At 38.0% G+C, this 10,959-nt stretch overlaps 1 protein-coding gene across 1 annotated transcript in view; it reads left to right on the top strand.

The window, feature by feature from the left end:
- vegfc (vascular endothelial growth factor c) overlaps positions 1–10,959 on the top strand; it is a 36,834-nt gene that overhangs the window by 7,245 nt on the left and 18,630 nt on the right. Inside the window, exons 2-4 of the mRNA XM_016463777.1 lie at positions 4,776–4,986; positions 5,197–5,387; positions 8,693–8,832. Coding sequence (XP_016319263.1) covers positions 4,776–4,986; positions 5,197–5,387; positions 8,693–8,832 — 542 coding nt within the window. The remainder of the gene's footprint in view (positions 1–4,775; positions 4,987–5,196; positions 5,388–8,692; positions 8,833–10,959) is intronic.

Genomic DNA, 10,959 nt, shown 5'->3' with positions numbered 1-10,959 from the left:
GCAGGGTGCGAACTACGGGGGAGCTAGGGGGAGCTCGGCTCCCCTTAATAAGACATGGGCTCCCCTGAAAATGTGATTTGTGAAATTTTGGGGGGGTCTCAAAAAATATTGACAATGTGTTATTTTGACGTGCAATTTCAGTTTTGTGAAATGTGTATTATGTGTAAAATTGCAAAAATATCATTCATTCATGCATGACGGCGATTTAAACCTAATTCGCTTCAATAAAGATAACTATACATGCTATTCTTGTCATGAGCATCAAGGTGTGGGGGCGCTGCGGTGCAAATTCCACTCATGTTTAGTACATGTTAATTCAAAGATTTGTAGAAAATATATAAACGTTGGACTCTGGTCAATTCTGTGTTAAGGTAAGGCATGTTGCTCGCAATTATGTGTTGTGGCTGGGTTGTTATAGATCTGCGTGACTCTCGATGTCTTAGGCCTAATTGAACGTAGGAATTATGGTATTAATTATAGTGCTTGCATAAAGCAAGTAGTGCATACACTTGTAGCTGTTATGTATCTTTGTAATTCATGGTAAGCAACAGAGTCCTGTTTTATTACCCGCTCTGTGTTGTATCCAGTGCTGCTAGGTCATCTTAATGGATGTAGCAGATACTAAGCTTAAGACTGGAAAAATAATTTCCATGCGGATGGTCTGGTCTCAAGAGCGCATGCATGTGCATTAGTGTGTGTACTGAATCCAGCGGTTAGTTTAAAATCATATGAGAGACCGTAATATAGCATTCATGAGCTTATAGTAGAGTTCTCTACCTTGGGGAACATCTCAATTGCTTCAGGAAAACAGGACAGATTAGGATTGTTTGTCTGAAATGTGGGAAGCTTGCGATGTCGAAGAGGGTCTCAGTTACTCTTCAGACTTGTGGCCAGACTTATTCTCCAAGGAACTGGTTCTCCCCTAGGTCAAAGACTCAAAGCTTGTAGTCAGTTCTAGGGTTTCTAAGAGGTCATTAGAGGGTTAATGATATCTCAGATCCTCGTCCTCTCCACCTGAGTATTGGCATGCGTAGCCCCAGACATGCCCTCAGCAGACTTCAAGGACATCCTTCAAGTTCAGCGAGCAGAGCGCCATTCTCAAGCCTGCTCTCTGGAGTCCAATACTGAGGATGAAAGGTATGTCTGGAACAGATGCAACATGTGTTCTTGTGCATATGTGCCACTACTGTAGTGTCCACGATGGGGGCCATGTTCCACCTGAGTTCACTGGGCATGTGTGATGCTCTGTGATGATGTCTGTAGTGCTCCCCAGTGACAACATTTAAAAAAAAAACAAGTAGAAATCAGTACAATAATGGCTTTAACTTTGCCTTCTATTTATTTAGTACTGATTATAAGTGTGCAGAAGCAATCTGTTTATCCACTGTTATGATTATAATCTTTAGAACTGGCTGGTCCTCTCTTCATATCTCATAACTGCCCATTATAGATAATAAACCACAAGTGATTGCCTGAGAGGCCTTTGGAGCATCAAAAAGGCTTGTTTTATTTTATTACAGACTGGTTAGGTATGAAATAAATGTATCTGTGTAAGAAATCAGAAATCATGAAATGAAATGGTCTGTTTTGTTGCTGAAAACATTTGAAATAACTGTATTTTTGCAAGTACATAAAAAAAAAAGCCTGATTACGTAATTGGCAGCAAGCGATGTCTTTACCTAAGGAGTATATGAAAATGTGAACTCCTAAAAAAATGAAATTGTGAATGCTGACATTTTGATTAGGTTTTAGCGTAGGAGTATGGGGTGACTGTAATGTAAATGAAACTGTATAAACCTGGCCTAAATATGAAGCATTTTGACTGAGACTAAAGGAATTTATTCAGTGAGGGTGCCTTCCAGAAACCCCCGGATGCTGGTATCAGCTAAGAGGATAAACGCTAACCTCATTGCCAAAAAAGGATCTAGTTGTTTTTGTCATTGTGTCAGTTTTGTGGTTTGCTTCAGGAAACACTAAGCTGTCAAGAGACTGCGTGTTGCTTTGGGGTTGTCTAAAATGATCCTTCTGTCTAATGATGCACATTTTATAATTGGCACCAAACTGTTGACTCAAGTTTGAGCTTTAAAATAATAGCAGTCATGATGGGTTCATCGTCATTACTGGGATCCCTTGCGTGCATGGCATCAAATCTTGTTTTAGCTACAGTAGACATGGCATCCTGTTCCAAGTGTTAAACCCAGCTGCTTTCTGTTGTGATTCATTCAATGAGACATACTTTCTAGCATTAGAGGTGAATGATTTTTTATTATTATTGGTTAACATCACAGTATGCCTCATGTCTCACCACTGATTTTGCACGCATCTATCATCAGGTCATCACTTCATCACTTCCCATGAATCACTGTCCTTCGGAACCAAATGCAATCCCTTATTGAGGCCATTCTCACTTTAAAGAATTTTATTTCTGTAATGATAATGGCTATAAGCTGTTAGATGCAATCTGCATTTAATATTTATATTACATTTAAATGTGAATTTAACATTGAGACTGGCAGGCAAATGTGGATAAAATATGCAGTAATTTAGTAAATAATAATTTATAATTTATAATATATTATTATTATTATTAGTAGTAGTAGTATTATTGTTGTTGTTGTTGTTGTTGTTGTTGAAACTGGCGTTTATTTTGTAATACAATCCATAATTTGAATTAGACCACAATAGTGTAACAATGAATGCATTTCTGGGTCAAGTGCCATCAGACTTCATGGTTCCCATTTGTATCATTCTCCCATCAGTCTCTTTTTTTAGTTGCCACTGAAACATAAAAATAGTTAATACCCTGAAGATTGGGACTGACTCACGTGTGAATGTGTCTGTATGCTGAACACCACACATCATTTTCTCAGTCTCCATTGTTTCTGTTAGGAAACAGACCAGTGTGTTATCTCAGGAATCAATGTAAACAAAGGCATGGAAGAGGCCACATACAATAGTCTTGTTCATACTCTTTTTGTGGTATTTGAGTTTCCTGAATAAACAGAAGGCAGTCAATGCAGGGAGAAGCAGTCATTTCCTATAAGGATTATATTTTTCCTCTTTCCACGATTAGAGCTATATTTTCCTTGGTGCAATTGAATGTTTGCAGGTAACAATGTGGGTTTAAAATCTTGTTCAGCTATGTTTTAGGATAACATTTGAAACTATGCAGCCTTAAAGTCATATTTCACATAAATGGTTACATTTTTATTGTTGAGGGTGGGATTTTGGCAAAGTAAAGTGTCCTGTATCATGAAAAATGGCCTTCAAGTTTATACTTTCAAACTGTCCAACTGTAACGCTCATGTTTGTTCTGAGGATCTCGTTTGAAAATTAGATAAGTCGGGAGGACTAGAAAATCATTGTTTGCACTTACCCAGCCAAAATATTTTATTGTATGTAAATAATGGGTTTTACAACAAAATGTAAGAGTAAGAGAAGCTATTTCCTACGATTTGAGATAATAAATTATCTGCTGTAAACTTGGGGATCTGCCTAATGAGATTTCGACAACAAGAAGGGATAAAGTGATATAGACTGGGCCAATACAAAGACTGGCCTTATTAAAGAGGAATGCAGAATTCTGTTGTGGTCCAATTCAAGTTGTGTTTTCTCACTTTTTTAACACCTCCACAAGTGGGGGAGGGTGCACGTTTTTATCGACAGTCATGATCAGCCATGTGGGTAAACTGGGCATGTTTCCTGGAATGTCCCAGACAGCAGTATCATTTTCCATCAGGGACTTTGGGCTGTTTTCAGACGCTGTTGGTGTTTTCACACTTCTTACAAACTCTCATTCTGCTGTGGATTAAGGGGAGTTCAAGACTTGGGGGTGGGGTTGATTGCATGGGCTGAGGTGTCTGACATAGCTCCGACTGACATAAGCAATACTGTCAATTGTCTGGGTCGCGAGAGACCATTGAGGTCTGACCATTCCATCAATTAAGGCATGACTTGCGTGTCTTAGTTTCAGACTTCTTTTCCACACATTCATGATATGGAAAACCTGATGATTGATTATGCAGCTGTTTATTTTAAGGCCCCATCTGATGAGTAAACAGTGTTTTATAGAACCAGCTTGATTAAACACAACATAAACTGCTACTGGTACGGTTAAATCAATAGCTTTTTATTAGAAAGAAAGCATCTGCTTAGGATATGCACAAACAGGTGCAAACGGCATAACCTAAGTTGAGCTGTTCTAACTGCCTAGTGATAATGAAACAATGGAAAAGTTAATCGCATGTGTTTATGATCGTTGATTAGATTTTCAAATATTGATTCAGTGAGTAAAGTCCCAAACCATCTTTTATAAGTCAATGAGAGATTGAAACATGCAATAAAAACAGTTGGATATTTCTCTTAGTCACTCTGGGATATATCCAATATGGCTTGCTTAATTGTTGTAGTGGAAAGACAATGTTCTGTTCCAGCACATTGATCCAGCCCTCTTCATTATGACTACCTCTGGTTTAACTCTCTTCTGTAAGTGTAACACTAGTGTTGCTGGTAGTTATGCAAAAATGAAAACACTGTCATCATTTACTCTTACCCTCATTTACATTTACTAACTGACATAACATAAACAAAGATCTTTAAGTGTTACTCTGGTGTAGCTCTCTCAAGGAAAAGTAATTTTCTGATTTGTGACACCTGTGGCATCATCCCCAAGGAAAAAGTTAACAGAACTGTGACAGTAAATATGAATTGTGTAACGGAACAATTCCCTATAGTATAAGCTGACAAGCTTTTATTCTGTTTCTCTGTCTTATCAGGAGCATTCAGAGCCAGACTTGGTGGAGCAGTTGCGTTCAGTGGGTAGCGTGGACGAGCTTATGAGAATAGTTTACCCCAGCTACTGGAGCATGCTGAAGTGTCGTTCCAAGATGGGATCGCACTTACCTCACAGAGATCACAGCTCCACAGAAACAAGGTCGGAGGAGGCCTCCTTTGCGGCTGCTTTCATCAATCTTGAAATTTTTACAAGTGAGTGACTATTAATTTAGGACCAGCACAGACTGTCATTATTGTCTTACAGACCAGACTTTTTGACAATCCTGAGACAAAGTTTCTTTAGGATGCCAAGAATGTGTCAGACTGTGATCTGCAATAATTGCAGTGCATACAAATCCATGCATTTCACTGTTGGCCTTTTTTAATGTGTCTGTTCTTCCTGTCTTGCTGCGCTTCCTCCAGGTATTCAGACAGAGTGGAGAAACACCCTGTGCATGCCACGCCAAGTTTGTTTAGATGTGGGGAAAGAGTTTGGGGCAGCTACAAACACCTTCTATAAACCACCCTGCGTGTCTGTCTACAGATGTGGGGGCTGCTGTAACAGTGAGGCTCAAGTGTGCAAGAACATGAGCACTTCATACATCAGCAAGACGGTGAGTGATGCTTTCAGCTTGTGTCTGCATCCACAAATTTGTTTATGTGAAGGAGGGATGGAACCAAATGTGAGCTGTATTGACATTAATTTTTAAGCTTCATTTTACATCACTCATTTTACATAAATTTTACATCACTTTTTGGCCTTCCATTCACACGGAGACAGCATTTTATCCTGTGAAAACTGAGCTTATTGAAGGCGCACTCCCAAGTGGATACATTTGAAAATGTTGTTTTCACATTGTAGTGTTGACTGTGAAAATGGAGGCATTCAAAATGTTGCACGTTTGAAAAGGTATTGGAAAATTAAGCATGTTTAGCCATGTTACGCATATTGTACTGGTAGATATCTGCAATTATGTGCAATTCACTTTCATAGCTAAAGATATGCTACTTTATAAACTCTTCATATCACAGTCCTGCAAAGGTGATAAAAAAATTTAATCTGCCAGAAGAATGGCATGAGAACTTTATTGAGTCTGTTAGGTTTGTATCATCTCAAGTGAGATTTTTTTTTTCTGACATTTCAAGTGTAGATGAGAAACTTTTGGAAAATGCTTGAAATCAGTAATGTGGACAGCGAGTGTTTTGTAGCAAAGATGCCGTTTTCAAATGTGTCCGGAATAATGTTGTAGATCTACTCTTAGGCTCAGCACACTTTTGGTTTAAGCCTCACTCACATCTGGTTCTGTCTGAATACAGATGCAGATTATTTTCCATTGCATCAAATACAGATAAATATACAGGCAATTTTTTTCACTGCATACCCTTAACTAACACTTTATATATAAATCCATTCCTCTATGTAATAACATAGTAAACTTGAATAATCTTCAATCAAAAGTATCTGCTTTTTGTTTTAAAGCCTACTCCCAGAGTAGACAACTCAGATGATCAGTTAAGCTTTGATTTAAAGAGTTGTGGATGAAGCAGGGGTTTGGTTGGGAGGTCATGGCTGTGAATTATTTGCAAGAAGGCCTCCTTTAATTACCCACTTATTTTGGGTGGGCTGACCTTAGCAGGCAATGGGTTCTCCTCGTGTGATTTAAACCATGACGCCCTCCCACCAGTTGAGCCGCCTGAGCAGGTCAAGGTCTCCATGTCCACGCTACTGCACCAGAGACATAAAACTGCCATTCTGGGCACAAAGCCTGAACAGCAAATGCAATGTGAAGATATTTCAAAACATTTTAGTAAGATATGGATTATGGAATTACAAGCTCCAGGTTTCATTGACGAAATGACTGGGTCAAGAGTAAAGTATGCATTAGATGAACATGGTTGCGATTTGAATTACTGGTATTAGTGTTGATAAGCTATTTACATTAAGCACAATGCAATGTAATGACAACATAGCCTTTAGAAATGCCTACAAGAGTGAAATATCTGTGAAGCAACTGTGACAAGTGAACCTGTTAGCTTGTCATCAGTTTTTAGAGAGAGAGTGAAAACATATTAAATGGACTTTTGGTTTCGTCTGACCCTTGTTTCACCTGCACCTAGGGTAATACTTAGGCCTAGTAGACTGTTAATACTGCAGTAAAGTGTTTTTATCATCAAGACTGGTGGGCTGACACATTTACAGGGTGAGCAAGTGAAGCTTTTGGGATCACTTGTCCTGGTAAAAGCAGTTAATAACTAAATTATAGAGTCCTGCGAACATCAAAGAGAAAGAGTGTGTATTTCCAAAGATTTTGACCCTATTGCATTTCACCAGTTCAATCTTTGCTGAGAAGAGATGGGTTGTTATTTTTTTCCATTGTTCTTGATTAATATTATGTGTTAATGGCCCATTAAAGATAGTAAAAATAGTTTTCTTATATTTACACTGTGCCTTTGTATTGTTTTTGCAGTCTGGATTTAGCTCATCAGTACAGTATATTTTCACAGATTTTGAATGGTAAAGCAGTTGTCTTTAAATGTAGCTATGCAGTTAAAAAATGTCTACATGACTTTGTGTACTTAGCACATAGAAGAAGGGAGAGGTGAAGCGAGCCAACCAGTGGGGTCAGGGAGAGACTGTAACATCCTATAATTCTCTTTCTCATCAAACACAATTCATTTATGTGTGTCTTGAGAGTGGTTTATTAATCCAACAGGAGCTGACGTGGGAGGTTTAGCATTCCAGAGGTTTTGGAAACTTGTTTGTTTGTTTGTCCCGCTAAAATAATTTACTGCCTTGGTTCTAAAGAATGAAGTATCTAGGTCTATAGCAGCTATTATGCATATCAAAGAGACTACACAGAGTGCATGATGAGTAGACAAGACAATAGAGACCAAAAATGAAATTTATGTCATCTATGACTCAGCCTCGTGTCATTCCAGGCCTGTGTGACTTTCTTTCCATGTTCTTTTCCATGAAATTACAATTACGTCAACTGAAGCCTTCAAACTTAAAAAAAGATACAATATCACCAGGAAAGTATCCTAAAAGTGGTGAGTTAACCACTGAACACTGAAGGGGAAAGTTTAGCAGGGAATTCTGATGCTGTTTGGCATCAGAACACATGGAATATAGCAGACAATTTATATGGACCTATTTTATTTTACTTTTATGGTGCATTTATGTCATGTTTTGAAGCTTGACCAGAGCATTCTTCAGAAATTCTACTTTTATGTTCCACATTAGAAATAATGTCATATGCATTTGCAGCAACCTAAGGGTGAGTAAATGATGACAGAATTTTAATTTCTGGGTAAAATGTCCTTTTAAGCAATTCATTGAATCATAGAACCTATAATGATTTTAGCTGTTCTTTGAAAGCACATCTTTCCTAATGTGCTCTCAATCTAACAGGCAGTTAAAATCATGCACATTACAAATCAATGTTCCTCATTGTCATTTATAAAAAAAAAAAACATTGAAATAAAACAATATGTATCTGGCCATTTTAGGAGCACATTCCCGTTACTACCACTTATAATTGCACATTCAACATAAATTCCTTGGAATGTTTCCTCATAGCAGGAGGAAGTTCTGATTTATTGGTCTAACGGTATTTGCCTGCCTTGCAAATTATCTTGCATGAGTTCCTTATTACCCATTTCCCCTTACCAGTTTGATCAGACTGTAGTTGCGGTTGTGTCTGTGCACTGATTTCGTAGGAGGGCTCTGTGCAATCACAGTTGCACAACTCCTTTAGGCATAAATCCATTCATTAATCTTGATTTAGGTATAATTGACTGCCCACAATTCATTTTGACATCTAGCAAACTCCTTAAAGTAACCCTTCATGCCGTTTCACATCTTACCTCAGTTTGATTTAATTGAAAATATGACCATTCTTCCATTTTCATTCTGCAGTTGTTCGAAATCACAGTTCCTATGAAGTATGGGGCCAAGCCAGTCACCATAAGCTTCGCCAACCACACTTCCTGCAGCTGTTTGTCAAAACAGGATTTGTACCGACAGCAGCACTCAATAATTCGAAGAGCCTTACCAGAGTAAGTGTTCACACTCCTTCACATATCCCTAAGCGCTATTTTTAAAGTGTGATGAAGATTTTTCATGATTTGATGAAAGGTTTTGATGTGTTAAGTCTGTACTATTTTATTTCTCTGTTGCTTTGAATGTTTGAGAGGTTAGAATAGGATATCAGTGTAGACTAACACTGTGTACCACACTGTCATATTGTATCATGCCATAACAGCTTGATGCAGTCTGTTACAAATCCATTTGTACTGTTGTCGGAAGTAGCACAAGCGTGTGGAGTACACCACGTCGTGCCCCATAAGAAAAAGCTGCGCATAAGAATGACATTGTGAAGATCAATATAAAAACTATAATTTTTCTTTGAAGGTTTTTTCCACAACGCTTAAGAGACTAGATGAAGTTAGCATGTTGCTAAAGATTCGGTGACATTTACCATTGTCAGATTTTCTCAGACAAAATCCAGTCATTTCAATAGGAATCCATGAGATAGGGAATTTCAGGTGAGGGTGAAAGATTTCCCCATGTAGATTTTGCAATGTGTCCAAGTTGGTTATGTAGTTGCCAACAGAAAGTATTGACCAACAAAAAGCTGCTCGGTTTGGTAGTGACTTCTGTGTGAGCTGTGCTTCACACATCACTACACTATTGAGAACAGACCTAATTTTCTATTACAAATGCAGTAATGTGACCACACCTTAAGCTAGTGGTGCAATAATCTAATAAATATAAAAACATATACAGTAGCACATACAAATATTGGGGGGAAAAATCAATTATGTATCCCTCTGTAACGATATTCAGTCCACTGATTGCGAGCGTAGTGAAGAACCCAAGTGCAGTTTATTTATAAAGGTCATCCAAACATCCAAACATAATCCAAACAGACGAAGACTAGAAACAATAATCCGTGACTTGACTTGACATGAACAGACTTGACGAGGCATGAACAGACTTGACTCACCGACAGCGGGTTACAACATCAATACACGACGAGAGACAATGGCAACATGGTGGCTACTTATAGCAAACAAGAGGGTCACAAGACAAGAACAAACCAATGGGAAACAAGACACATGACTAAGACAACCAATCAGAACATGACACAATGAACAAGAGAACCAATGGCATGAATACATGAGGGCAAGGGAAGCATGACACAAACAGGGAGCATGACTAAACTACAAAATAAAAGACATGAAAACATGAACAAGAAACAAAACCCCAAACCCCACATTACACCCACTGAACTTATTAACACTTACCGATACAGTATTGAATTAAAAAAGTTTATTTACAATCAACATTTCTCTCATCCACCATCTTGGATTTTTGTTTTCTGTTGAGCCTATCACAATTTTTTGTGGGAGTGTCTTTTCTTCCTGGCAAAAACGTGTGGATGTTACTTTGGATTAAAGTGTCTGCCAAATGCATAAATGTAAAGGTAGAGGCTAAGTTGTGGAACAGAGCAACACTTTTCTAAAATCTATTACTCTGCCTTAACAGAAATCTTGAACAAATAAGTGTTGAAGTGTTCAAATGCACTCTGATGTAGTGGGAGCAACTGATGATAGGGTAACTTATATAAGAGATAAACTATCACACCAAGACATTCAAAAAATTGACTTTACTGTATCCCCTGTTTGTTTTGGCCTCCTTTAGCGTCTCATCAGCGGATATGTGGCTACACTGATGTGTGTATTTTGGATGTAGTTGCACACCCAATGACGTACAGTAGCTTATCAAATTGAGTTTCATATTGGTGGTGTGGTGTGGCCACCCGTTGTTAAGGCTGACAGAGAACTTCCTGTTCATCTGTTGTTTTAGGAATTTTGTCAGGCAGGAAAATCCAAGTAGGGAATCTTAATGAACTTTAGCATGAAGTGTGCAGACTTGATTAACTAATCAGCACAGACAAGTGAGCTACAAAGCATATGTATTTTTTGTGGCCTGATGCAAACAGCATAAATGTTGTTTGTAATAGATGTTCAAATAATTATTTTTTTTATTAACATCTTAACTGTCTGTGCTGAAGTACACAATTCATGGGATTAATTCCAGGTATTTTTGACTCAGGAAAAATGCATATTATGCATAATACGATGCATATTATTTACAATATGGGTGAAAAACTAGATATT

The sequence above is a fragment of the Sinocyclocheilus anshuiensis genome, unplaced genomic scaffold, assembly GCF_001515605.1.
Source record: "Sinocyclocheilus anshuiensis isolate Anshui unplaced genomic scaffold, SAMN03320099.WGS_v1.1 scaffold145, whole genome shotgun sequence".
Classification (NCBI taxonomy): Eukaryota; Metazoa; Chordata; class Actinopteri; order Cypriniformes; family Cyprinidae; genus Sinocyclocheilus; species Sinocyclocheilus anshuiensis.
The sequence above is the reverse complement of the archived record's forward strand: the minus strand, read 5'-3'. Positions and strand labels throughout refer to the sequence as shown.